This window comes from Rousettus aegyptiacus, unplaced genomic scaffold, assembly GCF_014176215.1.
Source record: "Rousettus aegyptiacus isolate mRouAeg1 unplaced genomic scaffold, mRouAeg1.p scaffold_m13_p_2, whole genome shotgun sequence".
Taxonomy (NCBI): Eukaryota; Metazoa; Chordata; class Mammalia; order Chiroptera; family Pteropodidae; genus Rousettus; species Rousettus aegyptiacus.
Window position 1 is genome coordinate 83,571,536 of NW_023416295.1, and position 26,042 is coordinate 83,597,577.

The window sequence follows — 26,042 nt, forward strand, 5'->3', positions numbered from 1 at the left end:
CCACTGCAGCAGCGGTCACGCGCAGCGCGCTCCGCCGCGCAAAGGAAGATGTGGAGGGGGGCGGTGCAGGCCTGCCGAGCCCGCCCCTCCCGCCCGGCCCGGCTTGGAAGCGCCGCCTTAGATTGGCTAATAGGCACTCAGTGGGCGTGGCCACCAGGGGACCGGAGCGGAAGGGAGGGCGCGTTCTCGAGAGGCGGGGTTGCCTAGGCGACGCCGGGGGCGCGCTCGGGGGTGGGGAAGCGAGTCCCGGCTGCTCAATGACAAATCGGCTGGGGACGGCTGGGGTCCGGCCCCGGGAAAAGGCCAAGGAGAGGGCGGGGCGGGTTTAAGAGCGGCAGGCCGAGTGCGGACGGCCGAGGCAGCGCCGGACCGGTCCTAGGTGAGTGTCTGCGTCCTGGCAGGATCGCCTCGGGGCCGGGTGGGGCTCGCGCTGGGGAAGTGGGGCGCGCCGCCCTGCGCTCGGTGGCTTCTTGCCCCCGCGCTCCCTGAGCAGGGCTGTGGCGGGCGGTCGGACACGTCGCGCCCCGAGGCGGGCGGAGGGCGACGCGGGAGCAGCGGCTTCGGGAAGTTCCCTTGAGAAAGCCTCCAGGCCTCCCAGACGGGTTTGGGGCTGAGGAAGTGGGGGCGGTGCCCTAGCCTCTCCCTTTTCGCTGCTCCTTTCCTTTTCCCACAAATGGCCTCAGCTTCCACTTCCTGCCCTTTCAGGCCTTCGGCCCGAGGATGGTCCGCTTCCTTAGTCCTTTGGTTGCTGTTGTGAGCAGGATGAGAGCTAAAGTGTTGCAGAAACCTATTAGTACCATAAGAACTTGGGCCGAACAGGGGTCATGTGCCAAAAGTTGTTTGGACCGTTTTTGGTCCTGTCTTGCAAATCAGCATAAAGTTGTTTCTTTGCGCCCCTCGCCTCCATTCCTTTAGTTTCTTTCCGATAGGGATTGGCACCGGATGTGGCTTCTAATAGGCACAGTGGACTTAAACTCTGCCTGGACCAGGGTTCAACACCTCGCTTCTTGCCCTCTTATAGGTATATAAGGTTATCCGTGGTTGGCTCAGAACTGCTAGTGGCAAAGATAGCTGCGTCCAGACTGTTTGAGCACTGTCCTTTCTGTGCTAATTTTCAGGTACATATAGAAACGTTGTAACTTTGATGGTGTTATCAGGTGAGTCTTCTGAGGAGAAGTTCTTGTGCTTGGGGGACTGATTCAGAATTGTCAATGGAAGAGGTTTGGCTGCATGTTCATTTCAGTTATCTGTGACTTGATTTGAACCCTTGTAGAACAGTGAACTTTCTGCTTTGTACTAGTTTCCTAACCTCATTTCTTTGTGTTAAATTTTGGGGATGGATAATGGGCACTGATTATCAGAGAAGACAGCGTATCTTTTAGATGTGTAAGGGACCCATGTTCTAAGCAGAAAACTTGGCGCAATAGAATTAGAATATGAAAGTTCCCAGAAATGGGATGACTGTGAAAGGTATTATTGAATATTGAGAAGAACAGGAGGGCAGGGTGTGGAGACTTAGCTAGGCTTGATGCTGGTTCTAAAACTTTATTAGTGATGTAATCTTGAGCATGGCTTTTCACCTCTCTGTGCTTCAGAGTCCACAGCTGTAAAAAGGTGATAATATTTATCCTGCTTGTTAGGCTTAAACAAGTAAGGAATGTATAAGGTGTTCTTTGTGGTAGCGGGGGTGGGACGGAGTTGGGGTGGGAATGAGGTCAGGCATCCACATCCCCTGTTTGTGGTTTTAGTCGAGTCAGCTAGTGTACTTTCTTCTGGCCACATCTGCGTCTTTCCTTCCTTTTCTATTCATGTTATTTCTCATTGGAAAAGTGTGTACTCTTATCTGAGATCTCTCAGTAGGATTTCCCTGTGCCTGAGGAGTAGAACCTTTCCCAGGATTTTGGGTGGAAAAAAGTGGAGGTTTAATTATTAGATATCTTTTGGTAACATCAGACCTAGACACATAAAGATCGGAAAACAAGAATTAGAGCCTTAAATGGGATCTAAATGGGTTTTGGTAGAAGGCGGAAGTAGAAACGCTCTAAATTCTTGTCTTCATTCTTCAAGGTTCTTGCCTTGGCTGAAGATGGCTTGAGACTAGAAATTTTTAAATCAGAGAGTTGAGATAATCCTTTGTGTCACATCACCCAATCCCACAATACCTCTTTGAATTCAGTTACTAAATTCTTATTCAGTCTTCGAAGTTGGAAACATCACTGGAGACCTTTTCTGAAAGTTCAGTTTGGAGACAATATAACAACCTAGAACTAACTGCCCTTTTGGAAGAGATCTTGGTGAAGTCTTCTAAGGTTTCCAGTGTAACTTGTTTCAAGGCGATGTGCAAGCCTCCCACTTTTCACTGGCTCCAACTACTTCTAAACAAACAGCCCTTGCTCTTAGATATGCAGGACACTTGGATTTGTTTTTTTTAAAGTGAGTTCATGTGGCTGAGGAGAAGTCTTGAGTCCAAGAGAGCAGAGTACCAAAGAAAGGGGAACTCACATGGGAGGGGGTGGGGTAGTTAAGGAGGAGGGAAACTAACATTTATTGAGTATCAGCTATCTGCTTGGCACAGATCTACTGATCTAACCAGTTCCAGATAAATATCTGGCCTTGGAGATAATATTTGACCTTGATCTGTCTCCTTTAGCTTCTCAGTTTTTTAGGTATCTAGGAATACAAGTATGGGTGTATATGTATATGTTTTCTTAGATATTCTAAAAGTAAAGGGGCCCGTAGGCAAGAGGGTATATGAACTTTTGGATGTGAGAGTGGAAATAAAGATGAAGAGAGTGTGGAAGCTGAATGACAAAACCACAAAATATGTGGTTACTACAGCAACTACAAAATGCCATCCAGGTCTCAATTTCGAGTTTGTGTTACTTTAAAAAATAACTGCTTATAATTTTCCTGAGTGTCCTCTGTTATGATTGTACACAAATTTTTGGGGAATTTTTCCTTTTTTAAATTTGAAATCTATCTGTAGAAAAAGGTGCTGTTAATTGATAATTGCTAATATATTCTTGTCATCATTGCTTTTGTCAGTGCTTTGTGGGCAATTTATATACAGTATCTTTTAGGTCCACTAGATTGGGCATTAACATAGAAAACATTAGTTAGCTCACAGCCAGATTAAAATAGTCCAAGCTATATGTAATTTTACTTAGTGTATGGCACGAGATAAAGGAAATATAGTAGTTTGGTCAGTTTAGCTACCTCAAAGTTTGTCTTTTGAATGAAGTTTCTACTGCTGTGTAATAAAATTAACCTGAACTTAACAGTTTAAAAGAACGTACATTTATTATCTCACAGAGTTTCTGAAATTGAGGAATCTGGGAGCAGCTCAGCTGGGTGCCTTTGCCTTGGGGTCTTTCCTGAGGTTGGACTCATCGGAAGGCTTGACTGGGGTTGGAGAATCTGCTTCCAAGATGGCTCAATCACATGGCTGTTGGCTGGAGGCCTCAGTTCCACACCACGTGGGCCTCTCCATAGGACTCTTTACAACGTGGCAGCTTTTTCCTCAGAGCAAGTGATGAGAGAGAGAGAGAGAGAGAGAGAGAGAGAGAGAGAGAGAGGAGAAGAAGAAGAAGAAGAAGAAGGAGGAGGAGGAGGAGGAGGAGGAGGAGGAGGAGGGAGGAGGGAGGAGGAGGGAGGAGGAGGAGGAGGGAGGAGGAGGGAGGAGGAGGGGGGAGAAAGGACAATAAAGAAGAAAACTGTAGTATCTTGGTACCTAATCTTGGAAGTGACATACCAAACCTGGTACCATGTGGGAGGGAACTGACTAGGTGAGGGAAGCTTGAGGACCATTAGCATTCTTGGAGGCTAGCTACCACAATTTCTTTTTTAAGGTTTAGACCAGACATTATTGAGAAAATCTTCATTTCATAAGCTTACTAAAGTATACACTGTAGGAGGGTATAATGCAGCTGTAGTTTTTACTATTCTAGAAACTTTTACTATTATATTCAAAACTTTATATTCTTTCATCTGGCTCTTCATTGTCAGATGCTAGAATTAATTAGCCAAATATGCAGTAGCTTGAGAAATTAAAAATTTAAATCTTACTGGTTCCTAAACCAAATAGAACAACTGAGCTTTATTTTCTCCTAAAACAAATTGGTAAAAAGTTATTGCCAAAATGATCTCCTTGATGAACAACTTGAAATTAGTTATTAATTAATCATCTATGTATTTTTAAAAATAAAAGTCACCAGTGAAGTAGCTTAAAAAATCTTCGAGAACCTAAATCCTACTTTCCGCCCCCAGTTATTTTAAATCTTTGGACAATGTTTATTTGCCTAGCAATTCTTTATTTCTTTTTGAAACCCTGATACATTTTAATTAACCACCTGGACAGAAGGACTTTATTCTTTTAACTTCTAGATGAAATCTTTCTGAAGTGTCAATAGTGCAAAGAAGAGTTTAGGAATCGTGAGCCTGAAGCCTGATTAAATGACCTCTAAGTTTCTGTCTCTCTCTCAGAATTCTATGATTAATATTTTCATGTAAGAAATAGCCTTTGAATCGAGAATATTTATAGCAAGAGATTTCGTAAATCATGTTGTAAATTCAGATAGTGACGTCTTCTGAGAGCCACTTTTGTTTGTTCCAACCTAGGGGAAGATCGTTAGCTCACCATGGGGCAGACTGGAAAAGTCGGCACAATCTGATTTCCTCTCTTCTTATTTTTGGCCTTTTTCCCATTTGCTGCCCTAATTTATGAGCTAGTATCTTTTTTTTCTTTCTTCCTACCTCCTCCATTGTCCCCCTCTTTCCTTCCACCCTGCTCTGCCAATAAAAACAGGAAAGGATTGGTAGCCAGTCATTTATTCTGGATTAGCTGATCTTATTATTGGGAATGGATTTTAGCCAACGTGGTACCTCTACTTATACTTGCATATTAAGCCTTTAAAAAAATCTCGAATTATATCTGTTCAGTAAGTTCTGCTGTTTTAAAACACTTCTAAAAGGGTTCTACACCTGATTCCTGTGTGTGTGTGTGTGCGCGCGCGCGCGTGTGTCTGTGTGTTTGGGGGGTGGGCCCCCCACACCATAAGCAGTTCTCAGACACTAGCTGGGTGTCCTGTAATTTAACTCAATAAAGACACTGTCTACTCGGATGCAGGATCAGATTCGGCAGGTTAAGTGCTCAGTCCCACAAACCGCCCTCCACTTTAGACACCAGTGCAAGCCCAGGTTGTTACCTATGGTTCTGACCAACTAGCTAAAGATTGGAGGTTCCTGTGATCCCCTCCTTGGATTTTAGATGCTAGTCTCAAGTTCAGGTTATTACCTGAACTTTTCTGAGTGACTGGCTGTAAATCAGAGGTTCTCACAACCTCCTCTTTAGGTTCAATTAATTTGCTAGAGTGGCTCACAGAACACAGGAAAACCATTTACTCACTAGATTATTGATTTATTACAAAGGATATTAAAGGATACAAATCAACAGCGAGATGAAGAGACATGGAGTGAGGTCCTAAACAATGGAGCTTCTGTCCTCATGGAATTTGGGGCCCAGAACAGTGGCACGTGGAAGCCTTCTGGTTCCCCAACCTGGAAGCTCTCCAAAGTCATCTTTTTCGATTTTTGTGGAGGCTACAGTACATACAATGATTGACTAAATCATTGGCCATTGATGATTGATTTAATCTCCAGCCCCTCTGAGCTCCCCAGAAATCGGATGGAACTGAAAGTTCTAAACCTCAGTTCAAGGTTGGTTCCCTGTCAACCAGTCCCCATCCTTACCTACTTTCCAAAAGTCACCTTGTTAGCATAAACCCACCTGTGGAGAAAGGGCTTATTGTGAATAATAAAATATCCATTTCATCTTTATGGCTCTGAAGCATTTTCAGGAACTGAGGAGGAGAGACCAAAAATTATAACAAGATGCTCCATTGTTCTTATCACTCAGGGAATCCCCAGGGTTCGGGGAGCTGTGTGTGAGCCAGAAACTGTGGACCAAGATCCAATAAATCTGAGAAATATATATTTGGTCATCTGAATGACCAAATACATATTTCTTATAAATCACAGAATTGCAACCTGCTAAATAGTTCTAAAATCTAGCCACTTTCCTCATGTCCACTGTCATCCCTTTAGGCTACCATTTTCTGTGGCCTGGCTTGCTGCATCTCTCACATCTGCTTGTGATCTCTTTGTTTTTTTCCACACTGTAGTTAGAATGATCTTTTCAACATGCAGGTCTAATTATGTCACTTATTTGCTTGAAATACTTCAATGGCTTTCTAGTACTCTCAGTTGAAAGCCTAAAATCCCTAAACTACGGGGCCTACTGGGCCTTAAATGACCCGGCCCTTACTTTCCTCTCTAGTTTCATCTCAGACCAGACTTCGCCTTTTTCCTTCTGCTCTAGGCAACCACAAAGGTCTTTCTTCAGTTTCTTGATTTTACCTTGCTTCCTCTTGCTTCTGGTCTTCCTAAAAGCAATCCAAGATGAAAGTAGAGCATGGGAAAGGGGATCGAGGTGGGAAAGCCTTGGTGTAGTCACGGAACCGAAAGAAGACAGAACTGGCTAGGGAAAGGTTGGTGTATGCTCCTGTAGGCTATGGTGAACAGAGGGTTTGGATTTTATTCATGGTGAGCTACTAAAGGGATTTAAGCGCACTTTTATTTGCATGTTTAGAAAATTCACATTAGGGGCTGTGTGGAGAATGTATGGAAGAGAAGCTAGAGTGGCACCGAGAAGTCAGTTAGGACATGGCTATTCAGTGACTGGTGGCTGGGACTGAGGTGGCAGAGGAGAAGGAAGAGGCAGATGGATTTGAAATGTGTTTTGAATATGTAGAATTGGTCATGAGTTGAATTGGAGGAGAGGCAGGGGAGATCGAAGATGTCTCCCAGGTTTTTGGTGTTTAGTAATGCCTTGGATATGACTAATTACTTTAGTAACTACTAGGTGGGGATTAGTGGAGAAGGAGCAGATTTTTAAGGCGGGGAAGAATCTAGAGTTCTATTTTGAGAATGTTAAGTGTGAGGTTCTTGCAGAACACCCGTGTGGCGAGAAGTGGCAGTTAGGCAGAGGGATATGAGTTTGGAGGTCAGGAGAGTGACCTGGGCTGCGTTTGAAACATTTGAGAACTGTATATAAAGCTGCTGGAATGGATGAGGTCACTCACTGAGTGAGAGAACATAGAGGTGAGAGGGACATGAGACAGCTCTGAGGACTGACATACAGAAGCCAGGTAAAGGAGGGAAACCTGGCAAACAATGCCGAGAAAGAGCTGCTAGTGAAACAGCAAGCAGTGTGGGACAGTGGGAGATGTGGCGCTGCAGCAGCTGGAGGGACAGACTCTGAGGGGAGACACCAAGAGGGAGCTTCGAATTGGCCTACCAGGGCCTGCCCCTTTCCAGGCAAAGTTTTATCGCACTTGCTACTTGATCATTTTTAAAAAGGGGAAGGGATGGGAGAGGAGAAAGAGAAACGTTTTTATTGGAGTTTGCAACATGGAGTTTATTAGTGACTTTGATGAGACCAGTTTCTACGAAGTTATGCTGGGGAAGGAAGCCAGTTTAGAAGGGGTTTTATAAGTGAAGTAGTGAGGGAAGGAAAACGGCCTTACTAGTAGAGTGGGCTCTGTGGGCCAGCAGCAGCATCTGGGAGTAGGTTAGCCATACAAAATGTTGGGCTTCACCTCAGATCTACTGAATCAGAATATGCATTTTAGCAAGATTCCCAGGTAATTTGTATCTACATTAAAGTTTGAGAAGCATTGGTATAGATTACCAGGACTATAGAAGAATTGTGTCACTAGCTAGAGGGACATGTGAGCATCAAAGGGGTGTATATGTTGAGAATGAAGGTTGACCAGAACGAGTCTGCATGCGGTTGGGGGATGGTCCGGTAGAGAGGTAAAGACTGACTAACGATGCAGGAAAGAGGGTGTGATGGCCAGAATGACATTCGTGGGCATGGAGGTGGTGGCTGAATGGAGTCCATAGTCTGTGTGGAGGGTTTGGCCTTTGCTAAGAGCAGGAGCATGCTCTCTGTGTGGCCAGAGATAGGAGGAGATGGGCATGGATGCTGGTAGCTTTGTGAATGTGGTGGAGGAGAAGTGAGAGGGTTTGTGCTTGAAGGCTTTTGTTTGGAAAAAATGAGCTAAGGTCATCTGTCGAGTGAGTGTAGGGAGCGGGTAGGGGAGAATCACAGTAAGATTTCTGGGAAGTATAGAGTGAATGCTCATTCCTGGTTTGTGATCATAAATTAATTTAATGTGAAGTTTCGTAAATCTGGTTGCATGCTTTTCTTTCCCTCTCCAGCAAGTTGCTTGTCAGGTGCAACTGAAAAGCATGGTGAAAGGAGCAAAGGAGGTGACTGTATTTGCAGGAGGGCTTTTTGTAATGGCAGGCTGTGGGATCAAAGCTGGTGAAGGAGGGGAGTGGAGACCAGAGGGAGTTGGTGCACAGAGAGCAAGTGCTGGAGGCCAGAGCTTCCAGGTGGCAAGAAGGTAGAGAGTTGTGGTAGGCGGGTATTTGAGCAAGTAAACTAGAAGGATGGCAGCAGAATCTAGAGGATTAGAGTAGAAAACTGTTTCTGATGATGATGAAGTTTAGGGTATGATTCTGGCCATGTTAGGTAGAATGAAGGAAAAATTTTCTGGAGAAGAGGTTAAGGTCTTGAGAGAGGCTAAGCTCTTAGGTCATCCATGTGAACATAGAAGTCACTGAAGAAGATACCAGGAGTTGGGGTAGAAAGGAAGTCTGCGAACCAGAAGCAAATACCATCAACAAATGAGGTAAGTGACAAGGAGGTCCACAGATGATAGCTTGGGTATTTCCCAAGCCTTAAAGATACAGGGCTTTTGCAAGAGGAAGGAGGAGGTCATTAGACCGAGGAAGTACAGTGGGGAGAGAGCAAGGACACTTACCACCTCCTGGCCCTGAGGCACATGGCATGAGAGGGAGAACAGCATCTGCTTAAGATGTGGTATCTCTAGGGCACACTCAAGTCTAAGGGAGAACCAGAAGGTAGAGGAACATTTTTAGAAGAGGTGGAGGGTCTTGAAGGGTTTGCCGATGTTCCCGAGGCCTTGGGGGTGACATAGGGGTGGGATTAGTTGTTTCAGGGGGTGGATGCAGTTCTGTTGGTGTAAGAATTTCAGTGATGAGGGAAGAGTTGGGATGCCTGCACTTCTAGTGGTGACTGTGTAGAGGAATGTTCAACAGTATGCTGCCGTCTTAGAGAAGGGTGGACCCTGTTTTAGGGTTGTAATTCCCAAATCTTGGCTGGGTAGGTAGCAGCTTCCATGCTGGCTCCCTACACTGACACAGCAGGGAAGAGAATGAAACAAAAGACTATTGTTGATAGAGAGATTTCAGGTCCTGCTGGGGGAGATTTAGGGCAGGTTGTGAAATGCCCGTCAATGATGTCTCTGAAGGTGAGTGACATTGTCTTTTAATGACATAGAAGAAAGAAGGGTCTAAAAGACCTCTGTTGATGATGATAATACTCCTCCTTTTATTTCCATTTTGAAAATGCTCTCTGTGGCTCTCAAAGTCTTTAGTACTGTTAAAAAGAAACAGCAGACCCCAAATAGAGTCACTTTATTAAGCCCCATCGAGACTTAATTCCTAACCCGATTGCAGTTTCAGCCTCCCCCAGGAGTAGAATTTTAAACCAATCAGTCTGGAACTCCCTGGTCAGTAATAGTGCCTGACAAGACCCCTGCCTCCCTTAAGAGAAGATGACTTTGCCTGAAATAACCCACTCTTTTAGTTTTCTTGTCCCCCCGCCCCATCATTCTGCCTATAAAAAACCTTCCATTTTATACAACTTCTCGGTGCCTCTTTTAGTTGTTAGATGAGATGCTTCCTGATTTGTGAATTACTTAATAAAGCCAATTAGAGCTTCAAATTTACTCAGTTGAATTTTTGTTCTTTTAACAGTACATATGTTCCCGTTTGTTCCTCCCTAGTTACCCGGTGAGATAGACAGGGCAAATATTATGGTTCCCCTTCTTTGGGTGGAGGATTGAGGCTCGGTGGGGGTGAAGTGACAAAATGAGTGAGTGGCTGAATGAGGTCCAGAAGCCAGGCATGTTCCTTCCTCACGTGGTGCTCTGAACACGTGTTGCCTCAGTTGTGAGGGGACTGAGTCTGAGCAATGAAATCTTCGTTTAAGGACTGGCAGCTCATCCTGCCTTAGCAGAGATCTGGCTCCTATGCCAGTTTCTCAAGACTTTCTAGACTATCAGAGCAGTATTCAGAGAAACAATTAAGTGCTTATTCAGAGCCAGATATTATGATTTTATTTAATCTTTATAATTACCCTGAGGATTCAGATATCCTGTGTATTTTATAGATCAGTCTGAGGTTGAGAAAAGCAGTTTAACCAAGGTCATTAGTTTCCTAATGGCAGACTCCAGACCTCCAGTTGAGTGTTTTTCCTCCAGTCTCACACAATAGTTGGAATATAACTATTTACCTTTTTAACCATTTTTAAGCACACAGTTCAATGGCATTAAGTACCTTCACACTGTTATGCAGTCATCATCACTATTCATCTTCAAAACATTTTTTATCATTCCATTCTGAAACTCTGTGCCCATTGAACACTAACTCCCCATCCTCCCACCCCCTAGTCCCTGGCAATCCCTATTCTCCTTTTCATCTCTGTGAATTTGACTATTCCAGTTACCTCATATAAGTGGAATCATAGGGTATTAGTTCTTTGTGTCTGGCTTATTTCACTTAGCTTATTGTCGTCAAGATTCATCCATGTTGTAGTTTATATCAGAATTACATTCCTTTTTAAAGACCAAATGATATTCTGTTGTATAGATAGGCCACATACTGTTTATGCATTCATCCATCAGTGGACACTTGGGTTGCTTCCACCTTTTGACCATTGTAATGCTGCTATAAACATCTGAGTTCAGATGTCTTTTCATTTCTTTTGCATGTATAATGACTGCTTTTTGTTGTACACTTCCTTCCATGTCTTTGTTTTGGAACTTGTACTCTAGTTGCTTATGCATTTCTGTCTTTCTACCCCACCACAATCCATTAGTGAAGCAGTCCAGTGTCTGGGGCTAAGAGTGTGGCCTCTGAAGCCAGACTGCTAGGGTTCCAGTCTCAGCCCTGCCATTGATTAGTTAAGTGACCTTGCAAGTAGGGATATCCTAGTAGAAGTAGAAATAGTAGTAGTACATCTCCAAACAGGGTCTTATTTGGATAAGTAATGCAGAACAGGGACATATATGCTAGTTCCAAATTTGAACTTCAGCTGTTGAGAGGTGAAGTAACTATAACGTCTTCGAGGCTGCTTTTGCAAGTAGAAGGCACTGGAATTTGTGTAAATTGGTGGACATCTCAAAGGCCAGTAAAATCCCCAGATTCCATTGGAGTAAGGGTATGGTGGGAGAGGATTTCATTTCAGAAATAGCTACATATTTTTTAAAAAATTTGAGCTTGCAAATTACTTCCCATTTCTTGTTGCTTTGTAGTTCGGGAAAGTCATCATATATGTGAATTTACTTTTCAGAGTTTACCTGTTACCACTTGTCCTCTTGAAGCCTCTCACACCAAATGAAGAACTTGTTTTTTTATCCACCATGTATTCTCGAGCATCTTCTAAGTAGCTGGGCACACTAAGCACACACAGTTGTATGGGCAGCTCTCAGTGTGGCGGGAGAGGCAGACCTCATCTAGGAGGAAATTACCAGATTACCTCCGTGCAACAGTGAGTGGTATCGGCACACATGGGGACCCACTCAGACTGGGAGGGTCACCTGTGCTTGGGGAGATTAGGAAGGCGGTAGAGGAAATATTTAGGCCAAGTGTGAAATTACAGGTGATCCTTTATCAGGAGGAAGGGCAATCATGGCAGAAGGAGTAACATACCCATAAAGGTACCAACCAGAAGCAGGGCGCTTATGACGAGTGACTTCAGAGCTTTCTGGTTTTTGTTTTAGTTAATTTAGTTTTTTTTTTTTTTTTTTCAATTTAGTTTTTCTTTTCTTTTGGTGGGAGAACAAATAGATATTAGGGAACAGGGATACCTAAAATAAATTTCCCTAGGCACACAGCAGCACCAATTTAAGTTGTTTTGCAGATATAATTTCAGAAAAAAAAAACAGCAGAGAATTGGAAAGGAACTAGATCATTTTATTCAACTTCCTTGTTTTTATAGACGTGGAAATTGAGTCATACATGTATGAGAATATAAAAATATTCTATTCCCTGATACTAATGACAATAGCATCTGCACAAGGGGAGGGAAAAATTGAGTTTCCTACTTTAAGTTAGTATGTGTAGGAGAGGCTGAATATACAGAAAGAGAAACTCTGAGAACTGTGTTTCTTGCCAGGACTATCACTACTGGAATGCCTGTATGAATACAAAGCAATGAGAAAATGCAAATCTACCAAGTAGAGAAGTCAAGGCTGAGTCTCTTCATTTAATAGGAAGATTTAACAGAGGTCCAGCGGCAGCCCTACTGAGTTTGTGTCTGTTAAAGATGTTAGCTAACTGACAGAGATTCTTCATTGGGTGACCAGCAGGGCCTGGAGCTGAGGGATTCTGAGCCCCTAAGTGACATATTCTTGTCACTTAGCCATTTAAGTTTGGCTCTCCCTTGTGAGGGCCTGTGTTCCTTTATGAGAGTGCAATAATAGATGGTCAGTCAGAAAAGTCACTGCCAGTTGAATCACAAATGATCAGGAATCTTTATTTAAATCAGTGGATGAAATGATGAGATTCTTATAAAAACTAAGTTGCTCTAATTTTTAATGAGAATCTCTGGTATAACTGTAGGGACTTTGCATTTCATATTGAAATACGAAACCACTAAAGCTACAGTGTTTTGTTTACTCTGAGACTTGTTTAATAAATAAACTTACTTGAGGATCTGATAATCTGTTTTAAAGGCCTGTATTGTAACTCATAATGATTGCCTCATAAAAAGTTCAAATAAATGTTTAAGAGATTCAAATTCTTTACTAATACGCTTAAAATATATAAATTAATGTTATCCATCTGTTTAACTTTGCTTTTGAAATAAGGAAATAGTAGCTTGAACTTTTTATGCTTTGGACCATAAGTAGTAGAATAATGTATGGATGAATCTAAGTGTTAAATTTACACTGTATACTAGATTTTATGATGACCGTAGTTTATGCACAATTCATGCTATTTAAGTTGCAGCATGATTTATATGATAATATAGGAAATATTCCTACAGTACAAGGGTGCAGGAGAGAAAAAGGCAGACCTGGTGCCTGCCCTCATAAAGCTTTAATTGCAGTGGAAGAAACAGGTGAAAAGCAGAAAAAGAAAGGCATCGCCAGTTGTAGTCAGTGTAGTGAAGAAAGCAAAGGGGCTGAAATAGAGGCTGGTAGAGAGGGGGCCCGCTGAGGCTCAGAGGTCCGGGAAGGCCTGTCCGAAGAAGTGTTCAAGGTGAATGTGCATGTTGCCTGCGAAAAGGCTTGGGGTGGGGTGGGGTGGGGGTGGAATGTGTGGGGGAGGTGGAGTAGGCCATGAGGTTGGGGAGGTGGAGACTGCAATAGGGAAAGAAAATTGGGTTCTGGAGACATCATTTGAGCCCCTGAAGCAAGCTTTGTTCCTGGATATACTTTATATGAACCAATAAATTATTTTTTTGCTTAAGCTACTTTCAATTTTTTTTTTTTAACTATGGACAAGATTCCTAATCATACAAGGGAGCAGAATATTTGAATTTAGCCAGAGTTGGTTGTAAGTAGAGATCATGCTTTATTCATTCAGCAGGAAGTGTTTTTGTGTCATTATATCCCCTGGCCCTGCCTGAGACTTGGTTCCCTAGACTTGCATTCTGTGTATACTTTCAAAACTGTAAGTAGTCAGTTGGGACTCCATTGGTTGGGCGTGATAGAAGCATGAGGTAAATGAGCTCACACTACAAAGGGGGATTTGGTGTGAGGGTACCGGTGTATGTTACTGACAACTGCTGGTGGGACTGCAAATTGGTATAGCCACAATGGAAAACAGTATGGCAATTCCTCAAAAAACTAAGAATTGATCTACCATATGATCCAGCAACCCATCTCTACTGGGTATTTACTCCAAAGACTTGAAAACCCATATTCGAAAAGATATTTGCACACCAATGTTTATCTGATGTTCTTAGCAGCAATATTCACAGTGTCTAGGACATGGAAGCAACTGAAGTGTCCTATGATAGATGATTGGCTAAAGAAGCTGTGGTACATATATACAATGGAATATTACTCAGCCATAAGATGAGATGAAATACTGCCAGTTGTGACAACATGGATGGGCCTCGAAATAAACATGTTAAGCGAAATAAGCCAGACAGTAAAAGATTGAAAATCACATAATATCACTTATATGTGGGATATAAACCTAAAAGCAACAAATGAGCAGCACAAACAAACAGACTTATGGACATGGACTATAGACTAGTGGTTACTAGTGGGATGGGGGAGGAGGGGGCTGTAGGTGGGGTAAAGGAGGTCAAAAATAGGGCAGTAGGGGGAGGGTGAAGTAGATAAAGGGGATTAAATGTATGGTAGCTGAAAGAAACTGGACTTTGGTAAACACAATAGAATATACAGATGTCAAATTATAATGTACACTTGAAAATGATACAATTGTATTAACCAATGCTACCCCAATAAACTTAATTTAAAAAAAAGTTCAATTTCCTCTGCACTGTGCCTGTTTGAGTGCAGTCATTTAAAAAAAAAAAAAGGCGAAATAAAAGACAAGCCAAGGAAAGGGCCGACGGAGCATGTGGCCGGGACTCAGGATCAGCTGGAACCAGCTCCCTGAAAGCTTCCGAGACTGTTGCAGTGTTTCTCTCCGTGTGCTGGCTCTCTTGTGCTGTAGATCAGTTTTTACTACTTGGCAAAAAACATAGCTGCTAGTTTGTAAAAATGAGTAGCCTGTAGACATGCTTTGTTTGCTCACAATGCTTTTAAAAATTGATTTAGTTATTAACATTTAAAAGAGGGAGATTTCACATAAAAATCCAAATTTGTGGCATTTTTTTAAAAATCAGAAGTCTGACATCCCTAAATCCCAGCAAGCAGCTGGTACTGAGAGCTGCCTCTGCTTTCTGAAGGGGTGGGGTGGACGCTGTCTAAGGGGCCACAAGAGTTCTGTACTCTCTTCTGCCTAGGAGCTCCCTCCCCGCTGTAGCCAGTGGGGACCCATCTTGCCCAGCCTCTTGCCCATACTCTGGCTTCTGGCTCGGGTCCAGTGCCCTTGTTGGGACCAGTTTCTCCATAGTAACCTGGTGCGTCTTACCTCCCTCACCACCACCACCACCTCCCTCCCCCGCTGTAATAACCATGAGGATGGCGGAGGGGAGCAGTTTCTAGAAAGGGAATACTAGGCAAGACAGTGCCTTAAATTGCGTAGTTTTAAAAAATTGAGTTATTTAGTGAAATCTTTTTTTTTTAAGTCACTTTTACCAGATGTACTTTGCCAAAAGGGCCCGTTACTGTTCTTAATGTGCTATTGCTTTAAATAGTCCTCTGTTTTTCTTATTTTGGAGGTAAGTTGGGAGGAGTTCTGAGGAGCTTTAGTAATTTATGGCAAAAATGAAGTAGTGTATGAAATCATGCACCCGATCTTTTGCAGGGGCAACAGAAGGGTGTTCGACAATAGTAAATCTGGAGATATGGAATTTTGCCATAGATACTTTCTCCTGCCACATAAAATGGAAGATTTGGATTAGTTAAGCAAATCTTTTTAAAAAATTGTCCTGAATTGAGTTTCTAGGTTTCGTTAAGAGAAGATGGAGCAATTTATACTTTTTTTTTTTTTTTAATGTAGAGGTTGGTAACTGGACCATCCTCAAGAAATTGAAGTAATAAGTCTTGTGAGTGTATCCATCATAAATAAGCATTTCAGTTGGAACTTATGATGTAACATGGTTAATTCATTTGTTTTTTATGGGTGATTTAAACTAGGGTTACAAAAAGTTACTGCAAATGTACTAACAATTATGAACCCAATTTGGTAAAAATTAAAATTTAAATATTGATGGAATTGATAAAGTATTTAAAAACTCATTTCTAGAAAAAACTGATTTCTAGAGTTTATTGTATTCTAAATTGTGAAAATCCAGGCATGCATTTTCAAATCAAAATCATTTATTTCTTTAAATTTGTTTCATTATTTGAAGTTAGCATATCAGTTTAAATTTTCATTATTTTGTCCTGTCTGTGGTGAAATTCTACACTTTAGCAGAACATACATTTTTAAAAAACTTATTTCTCATTTACTCAGGCTTCCCCTATTTATGAAGACTGTAAAACTATAGAGTAAATATATAGAAATGATTCTACTTGAAGATGAATAGAAGACTCTATGATAAATATGGTTCTCCAGTTAGGAGGTAGATTGGAAGAGGAAAGCATTCAGTTGATGGGCTGAATGAAAAATAAAGATGCTGTCTGTAGGGATGACATCAGAGAGCTGAGTGATGATACTTCGTCATCTCCATCTAGACACTAGAAGACTCACAAAAATAATTTTGAATCAAATCATGAAAAGTGAATCAGTTTTTTTTTAGCATAGAATGTCCCATGGCCCTTGTAAAAACAAAGGTGGTAGCATAGTGTTAGCTGTGAGATTGTCAATTCTTAGTTATTAGAAAATAAGAATTCTATTTGAAGTTAGATCCATGGTTCTGTTGAGGTGAGTATTCTACTTATAGAATTAAGGTGAGAAAATGGTATGTTTTCTGTGATAGGTAATGGGTGAAACAGCGGTTAAGAAACTATAGGATCTGTTCTCAAAGAGCTTAAAGTTCAATGGAATGGTTTTCAATCTAGGTATGAATTGCAGTCATCTGGACAGCCTAAGCACCTGGGTGCCAGGTCTCCCTGTTCCTAAATTGAAATCTCCAGAAGAGTGGGACTCCAGCACCTATGTTTTTGTCTTCATTATTTTTAAAACTTTTTAGTGTGGAAATTTTAAAACATATACAAAAGTACAGAGGATAGTGTAATGAACTACTTTGTACCCATCTATCAGCTTCAACAATTATTAATTTATGGCTAATCTTATTTCATCTTTATTTCTGCTCACTCTCATGCCCCTTGATAACTTTGAAGTAAATCCCATTTGTAATGAGGCTTAATGAACTTGCTTGAAATTTTCATAAACAACAATTCCTTAATATTATCAAATCCAGCCAATTTTCAGATTTCTCCTATTTTCTTAGGTGTTTGTTTGTTCAAATGAGGATGCAAATAAGGTCCATATATTTCAAGCAGTTGATATGTCTCTCAGGGCTCATAATTTATAGGTTCCCTCTCCATCTCTCTTTTTTCTTACAGTTTATTTGTTGAAGAAACTGGGTGGCTTATGCATAGAGCTTCTCCAGGTTATGAATTGTCGATTTGCCTTTGTGCCGATATGCAACGTATTCTTCTGTCTCCTGTACCTCGAGAGTTAGATCTAGGAGCTTTTCAAGATGCTCATAATATCTGTTTTTGTAATGTTAGCAGCCCTTGATGCTCATGGCCTAGAATTCTTAGTTCATAAGGAATTATAAAATGGTGATAACTCAAATGTTATCATTCTTTGATTTGTTAGAATATTTTTTAAAGAGAAGCTTTGCTTTATCTTTTATTTGTTTACCCCATGGTATAATTTGTATAGGAGACATAAGATACATTTTCAATTCTTGCCATTTATTTACCAGGTTTTTCAATAATGAGTTGTTTCACTGGTCCTCCAAAAGTGACCAATAAGATGCCTTTTTAGTATCATCATGGATAGATTTGATGATTTCAATCTATTGCACTTATTTTCTTTATTGATCTTTAATTGTTCATTTTTGACCAATCTCTTTGAATTGGCTCCTGAGCATATACATGTGTATGTTTAAATTCTTATTATTTTTGTAATGTCATTTATTGTTGTTATTAAAAAAAAGAACCTTGGGGCGGGGGTTCTCCTTTAATAGCTTACCTTCTAGAATCAATGTTCACAATAGAACATTCAAGAGACAGCATTTCCTTAATGGAACATTGACGACAAATGTGGCATAGATGTGTTATGGAAAATTGTTTAAAATCTGTCCTCATTTTTATTTCTTAGAAACTCCCTTTCATCATCCATTCATTCCTGTATTCATTCTCTGGGCATTTCAAGGTCTCAGATACACTGTGGGTTGGAATTGTTCGCCCGGAGACACGTGAATGACACTGCCTCTCTGCCCAAAGAGTACATGTGACACTGTTCAGAGATAACTACAAGTTTGTGTTGTGTCACTAAAATGACAGGATGTAGGGATTCGGCGCTGGAAGGCAGGCACTGCCAACTCAGTCTTATACACTGGCATGCTTGTTTATACAGTCCTTCAATTTGTTTATTTTGTCACAACTAAATAATTTGGTGTTAGATGTTAAGAAATAAGACTTCATGTTGATTTTCAGTACAATGGAAATGATGTCTCCAGAATAGATGGTGCCACCGCATTGTACTTTTTCATTATTCAGCATTTGCGATCTCTGTGATACAGCTGTTTCCTGTATTACTTCATATTTGAGAGTGCTGTTTTTGAGGGTCGGGTCCTTCATAACCCTATTTTAGATTAGGTTGTTCCTAATCTGGATTGTAAGAGGAAGTGGTATAAATAATTAAGATTTGCCTTGACACTTAGAATAGTGTCAGTACACTTAGATGCTTGTTAAAATGCAGATTCTGATTCATAAGTAATCTGTGGAGAAACTTTAAGACCAGATATCCTGTTCCTCATCTAAATCTTCCCTTTAGTTTTAGCATCTATTAATGATTCTTGCCTGAACCAATCATTACCATGGATAGTTACAAAATGTTGATTTTCCAACCAAGTAGCACCCTCTACATTTATCAGTCTACCTTTGGTGTTCTATTGTAAGCAAGAGCTCTCCCTTCTCCTTGTTTATTTAAAATTTATTACAGGTGTGGATTCATGAATTCCTGAGTTTTCCGTGGTCTGTTTTCATTACTGTCCTTAATTGTTTTGGTGCTTCAGTTGTCTCAGATTTAGAATTGTCTTCCATTTTGACTGTTATTTAGAGGACTAAAAACATGGATACTTTTTTGGGAGACTCCAATGTTATGCCTATGACCAGATTACCTTCAAGTTATACTATCTAGAGAAAAAGTGCTAAATGTAGTTCTTTTATGTTTATAGTGTTTATCACCTAGGGCACTTGAATTTTATGAGGGGGACAGGAGGAGTAAATTTTTCTCTACATTTTCAAATTCTTATTTGACTGCCATAACAACCCTATGATTCAGATTTGGACTCTTACCTATTAACTCATTTTCTCCCAGCTTAAGTTTAACAAAAGACTAATGACTGTTGACCTATGAGACTAAGGTTTGGTAGAAACCACTCCCTTCCTCTTAACAGTCATTTTGCATAGTTTATATACTGTGATTTGCTTTCAGAATTTTACTTCTCAGGTGAATATGTGTTCTGGTATTTTAATTATTGCTAAATGGCAGAGAGCATTATATAGTATTAATGTATAGACATTACATAAACAAAGGCATTTCTCAACTCCCTTGCCTCCTTGCCAAGCCATCTAAATGAAGCTTTCTTAGTTTGGAGTGTCTTGTTTTTCTGTGCAGGGAGAGTATGTGTTTATTCTTATTGATCCAATGCTTAACAAGCTAAGTTGGGCTGGAGGACCCACCCAGCAATGGCTCCCCATTTTCTTTAGTATATGTTTCTTTAGATGACATTTTAGGCCAATTAGGAGATAAACATGTCTTTTAAGCCTCATTACCCAGTCATCTCACCACCATACCTTATGCTTTGCTATTATGTAATGCCTGGACCCACTATGATATTTCATGCCTTTGTTGCTTTGCTTGTGCTCTCTGTTGCTCATGCAAAGCTCCCCTCTCTCACCCCCATCTGCTGAGTGAACTCTTACTCAATTTTGAAGCCTTTTCTGATTTACTTTCCCCAGAGGTCCTCTCCATTATACCCTGTTCCATCTTTATCACTGCATTTCGAGGAATGATATTAAAATTCTTTATTTATATGTTTTTCATTAGGAAATGGAGTTTTCTAAGGGCAGAGACCCACAATTTGGCACAAAGTAGAGCTTAAATGTTTTTTGGAGGAAAGTGAATCAAGCTACATAGCTTTCCTGCTGTTAGGTAGAGACATATTAAAGGTTGTCTGTTGGTATGTTTCTCTAGTCCCTTACGTGAGAGCCATACCAGGACTTGGTGTTATGGGCCCATATTTCCCTTTCGGAAGATCTGTGTTATGGTTTTCATATATTGGTTATGGCCCCAAATAGTTGATTAAAGAGATTAGGAGTTTTGCAAGCCCCTTAGAGATGGTTTTGAAATTGTTAGTGCAGGCAGTAGCGTGGGGGGGGGGGTGGCGGTAGGGGGAGTATAATTGCTTTGGGGAAAAAAATGGATGTCTATACTGGAGTTAGGGATGGAGTATACTGATGTCTGCAGCTTCCATGGAAACGCATCAGAGACTAAAAGAGATTGATGGGTAGGTAGATGGATGCCAGGTGACTGGGTATGCGATAAAGCAAATGGAGCAAAATGTGAATTGTGGAATCGAGGTGGTGGGCGTATGGATCTACTCTGCAGTTCCTTCAACTTTTCTGAAAGTTTAAAACTTTATAGTAAAATGTTGTGGGGGAAAGATACTTGTACTATTTTTAAGAACATGTTTATTGGCTAGGCATATAAAGATTAAATCATCGACATGAATTTCGTAAGCCTTACTGATTTTTTTCTTCCTGGTATTTCCCCTCTTCTCTATCTAGTCAACTCCTTCAAATCTCAGCCCTTATGTTGGTCCTTTAAAATTCCGCTGACTTCTCAATCTGATTTAGATGCCTTTTCCTCTGTGTTCCCGACGTACCCCTTGCATACTTCTGCCACAGGATTATCCTGTACTGTAATCATTTACTAATCTGTCTGAACCACTAGACTTTGAGTTTCTTGAGTGCGAAGACTATGTTTCTGGACTGCTTTCAGTACAAGTGAAAACAACAACAATAACAACAACAATAAATAGACTAACAGTGGTTTAAACAAATAGGAGTTTATTGTTATCTTCAATAATAGGAGTCTGGAGGGTGGCCTTTCCAGTTTCCAGGATTGGTTTGGTGGCAGGCACTTGGCTGGACTTCTGCCTTTCTCCTGTCTCTGCCCTCATCGTGTCAAGTTGACATGATTAGAAAGATCCACTATGGTTATTTCAGTTTTCAAGCTTTCAGCACAGACATTTTGGCAAGTGTCCGAATTTGTTGAATTATCTTTAGTTTGTTTATTATGGTTTCTTCTAGAAAAATTGACTTTGTTTTTTGAAAATAACAGCTCAGAATTAACATGTGTTTCAAAGTGCACCCTCCGAACGTGGAAAACTATTTCTCCATTTTCATACAACTATAATAATTCTCGGAAGCAAAGTTGCTTCAGAGAAATTGAATGAGAGCTTGATGGCCTAACAGTTCCAACCTCATTCGCCAACTCAGCTCTGTGGAACCAGAATTTAGGCCAAAAGCAGTTTCACCTTCTTAAACTGAAGCCTTTTAGATAGGGCTGCTCCTTATCCCATTTATTCTAGTTTAGTCACAATTCAGATGTGCTTAATTATCTAGTTAATTGCTTAGAACACTTATTAAAATGCACATAATTAGAAAAGGGAGAGCAGGAAGAAAGCGCGGTATAGTCAAGTAAACCGATGGTCCAGTGAAAAAGGGAAAGAGCGAGAGACATGCTTGCCACTCACAGAAGCCCAAGGCCAATCACATAACTGATTTTCAAGGTGATGTTGATCCTTAAATCATCAAGAAGAGGTTTAATTGTGTTCAGTCTGCTCTGTTTAATAAGATGGATAGATATAATACATGAAAAATAACATGTAGAACTGTATAAATATGACCTTGAATAGGTTTTAAATATAGGAATATGTAGATTAAAATATTGGCAGGAAATACGCTATTAATAGTGAATATCTGTCAGTGTCAGGATTATAGATGATTTTTTAAAGATAGTTTTGTGTATTTTGTAAATTTTCTACTGGCAATTGAAGGAGTTCAGAATATGCCACCCCAAAGTCTGCCACTTTGATATAAGGATTATTTTGACCTGAAGGCAATTGAGAAAGTAATCGATGAAAACTCTCTGCCGTCCCCTCTCTGCCAGGACAGGCAGGATGATTCTTTTTCTTTTTCTTTTAGCATTTTATTTTATTATTAGTTTCAAGTATACAGTACATTGGTTAGACATTTTTATAGTTTATGAAACAATCCCCCCCGATTACTCTGTCACCCACTTGGCTCTCTACCTAGCCATAATATTAATGCTGACTGCATTCCCTATGCCATGCTCCCCATCCCCATGACCAACTACTAATTTGTACTTCTTTAAACCCTTCACCCCTTTCTCCCAGCACCCCTGCTCCCCTTCCCTCTGGCCATCACCAGATTGTTCTCTATATTTGTGAGTCTGTTTTTCATTAGTTTGTTCTTTTTGTTTCTTAGATTCTGCATATAAGTGAAATCATGTGGTATTTATCTTTCTTTGTCTGACTTATTTCGCTCAGCATGATAACCTCTTAATGACCAGAGACAACTCTAGACTCTGATGTGCACAGAGTAGGCACCGGAGGAATCTACCTGACAAACCCTGACAAACATGACTCACTAGCCCCTCCTTTCCATTAGTTTCCCCCATATATTTACCATTCCACAATTTGTCACCATTAGAGGTGCAAAGTCACTTTCCTCTCTCGTCATTTCTCCATGAAATTTGTTGTTCTTTTGTTAAGATGCTGTGTAAGCCCAGGTTCTAGCCACCCCCTTTGATTACTCATCACTGTGTTCTCCCGGTGTAATAAACTTCTGTTTTACTCTTTTCCCTTCTCTTTAATCTGTCTTTTGCAAGTATAATTTTTAGAGCCTCTGCCAATGAACTAAGATGGGTTTGTTTTCCTTTCCTTACATTCTTTATTACTTTTCATTTTAAATACTTTAAAAACTATTTTAGCTATTCAGGGTGCTTCTGGTTCAACTCCTGGTCATTTGATAATTAATTTTTCTCACATGTTGACTTTTATTAAAAATGATCAGATGTCTATGGCCATGCCACCCTGAACAAGCCCGATCCCAACTGATCTTAGAAGCTAAGCAGGGTTGGGCCTGGTTGGTACTTGGATGGGAGACCACCTAGGAAGACCAGGTGCTACAGATGTAAAAAATAAAAAATAAGGGATAACAAGATGACAAGGTCCTTGCAATTTGTGAGGTCAACCAAAGGTTGTCTTGCCTAAAAAAAAAAAAGAAAAAAAAAAAGATCAGCTAATACTTTTTATAAGAGCTATCTGTAAAGTCCTGCTTGTTATGTATGCTGACTCGTGCGTGGTGATTTTCTTAGGAAAGCCATAGGTTGGAACACTGGGCTCCTGTTTGTAGGCTTTAGCTGTGAGAATCCTAAACTGTCTTAACTGCATGTGGTCCCTTCAGAGAGGTTGTTTAGCAGCAGCCTACCTCTCATTCACACTGTGAGCAGCCCAGCCCAGCCCAGGCCAGCGCAGCTGGGGATTACTTTTTATGTTAATTTCTCGACTTTGGAGGGGTGCTTTGGTTACAGATTTTCAGAGTACACTTAAAGATGACCAGGACTCTGGCAGACCAGTTTCCTTGTCATCTTCCCCCGTTGATAGGAGCTGTTTCTCTTGTTCATTTTTTACCTGAAAATGTGCTCCTTCAAGGGCCTTGGCTTCTCAAGTCTGAATTAAGAGGGGATCTCAGTTCTAACTCCCACCTGGCAAAGGGCTATTATGGTAGGCTAGCCCTGTGTGTTTATTAAATCCTAAATTACCAAGAATAGCAGCCATCCAGGACTGCAGAAATGTCAGCTCTTACTGCTTTGATTTTTTTTTTTTTCTCCCCAGCACAGGGATTTCTTACTTTTCTTTTGAGCTTGGTTGTGCATTCAAGAGAAGTTCTCCACCTTGCAGGTCTACTTTACCCACCTGGGAATCTTTTAGACATCCCTTTGCCCAGGCTGCATCTCAGATCAATCTCCTGTGAAACTCGGGTGGGATCCATAGCTCCCAGGTGACCCCATTGTGCAGTCAAGGATGGGAACCACTGATTTAAAAAGAGGTTTTACGTTACCCAGTGTGTGTGTGTGTGTGTGTGTGTGTGTGTGTGTGTGTGGTGTATTTATTTTTCTAGTGGAGGTATTTTCAAGTTACTCTGTCAGAATTAATGGAAATAGGAGCTCATCGTGTTGTAATTAGAAAAAAAAATCCTCTTAAAATTAGATATGAAGGAAACCAACCTTTATTAAGTTCCTACTGTGTACTAGTCACTGTGCTTACGTCTTTCACATGTGTTATCTCATTTTAATGCTCAGAAAAATCTACAGGGTATGTGGTGGTTTACTAGCTTTTGCGGATGAGAAAACCGGCTTGGAGAAACTGAATAACTAGTTCTAGGTCACGCGGCTCACAAATGGCTGAGCCAGAGTCAGGCCCATGTTCTTTTTCCTTCCTCTGTGCTAGATGTGAAAAAGAGAGCTTTTTTCATTCAAATTATTTAAAATAAAAATTGGCATTTGGGTTAGAATAAGTTCCAGGCAGTATCTGTTAAATTTACTTATTCAGAATACCTTATCTTCCCATAATTCCAGGAGCGCTCTACTCATTTTATCTCACACTAATGAGTTTAAACGGATTTTGACTAATGAGATTATTATTTTGGAAAAGTTGAACTCAGTTCATCATTTTACATGTACTTGAAGTAAATGATTTAGTTTTCCTTTTACCTCTATTGTGTGTCATGAAGGGGAGTTGCTCATTATAAAAAATCCAAACACGTCCCTTTTCGGATCATCCTCTAGTCCCCATGGAGGGCTGCGTGAGTGGATATGTGTTGGGAGGGAGTGGCACAGGGTGAGGGCGGGGTGGACTGAAAGTACAGAGGGAGTCCTGGTGTTCTGTGTGGCCCCAGTTGACTCTGGGCAGGGGTAGGAAACTGGGCGTGAGCTCTTTGATCACCTTATCTCAGTGAAGCAGTGTTGAGGATGTATTGGTCTTTAGTGGCTGGTCATTTCCCCACTGTCCCCATGATACCAGCCTTGGGTGCCCATGCCTATTTCTTCTCTCTTGGCTTGCCTTTGCTCCAGTTCTGCTGTGTTAAATGACTTCCAGAGTTGCTGGTGGGCTTTATCTCTGCCCAGAGCCTAGAGAAGTTACTACTCTCCGTTGGAATGTCTGAGTTAGGCTTTTCTGGAGCATAAGGATTTCATTTGATTTCAGTTGGGTAGAAATCAAATGTCTTAAGTTTTTGTCTTTCTCACTGGCAGGTCTTCAACTGGGTATTCTGTCCGTGTGTCGCAACTGCAGAAAACCAGCAGGATGGCTGCAAACAAGAGTAAAAGCCAGAGCTCCTTGGCCCTTCATAAAGTGATTATGGTTGGCAGTGGAGGGGTTGGCAAGTCGGCCTTGACACTTCAGTTCATGTATGATGAGGTAAGACACGCCCGGTACAGGTGCCATCGTCCCAAGTCTGCTGTAGCAATGTGCCTCCTTCAGCAGTGGTCACGTGACCCCTCCCCCTTTTGCATAGAAGATCATGGGGCAAATTTGTGTTAAGGAGGTTTCCGAATAGCTTTATCATGGGTCTCAGCAGCGTAAGATCGGGATTGCTGATTTTTGGTAAGTAATTTAAACTCTGGCTGGGATGTGAGGGGCCCCTGCTTGCATTATTTCCATTGTTATACTTTGAGATGTTTTTTTGACAGGCACAAGAGAAGGGGGAGGGACCTTTGCACAGATATTTCTAAAGAATGGGTCTGATATGTAGCTTTGCGAGGGTCTATTTTGGGAGCTGTTGAAATGGAGAGGTGAATTGTCATAAGATTTCATCCTTTCTCAAGCGATAGACTTCAGGTTCTGCCTTGCAGCAAGGGAGAGCTTGCACCATCTTTGCTCGAAATGTCCATCACTTAATGTGGATACTGTAACTAGCGCTGAGCACAGCGTGACAGCATTGGATTCCTGTGGCAACGAATGTCCCTTC

At 41.1% G+C, this 26,042-nt stretch overlaps 1 protein-coding gene and 1 pseudogene across 3 annotated transcripts in view; both read left to right on the forward strand.

The window, feature by feature from the left end:
- The first annotated feature begins 228 nt into the window (after positions 1-228).
- RALB (RAS like proto-oncogene B) overlaps positions 229-26,042 on the forward strand; it is a 41,192-nt gene continuing 15,378 nt past the window's right edge. Inside the window, exons 1-2 of one of the 3 annotated variants that reach the window (XM_016127576.2) lie at positions 229-379; positions 25,327-25,492. In XM_016127576.2, coding sequence (XP_015983062.1) covers positions 25,379-25,492 — 114 coding nt within the window. In that variant the 5' untranslated portion in view covers positions 229-379; positions 25,327-25,378. Of the gene's footprint in view, positions 380-1,138; positions 1,158-8,162; positions 8,757-25,326; positions 25,493-26,042 lie in introns of those variants that run through there. The other 2 variants (XM_016127577.2, XM_036236673.1) reach the window with 2 other exon arrangements.
- Positions 23,087-23,205, forward strand: LOC118614593 (annotated as a pseudogene).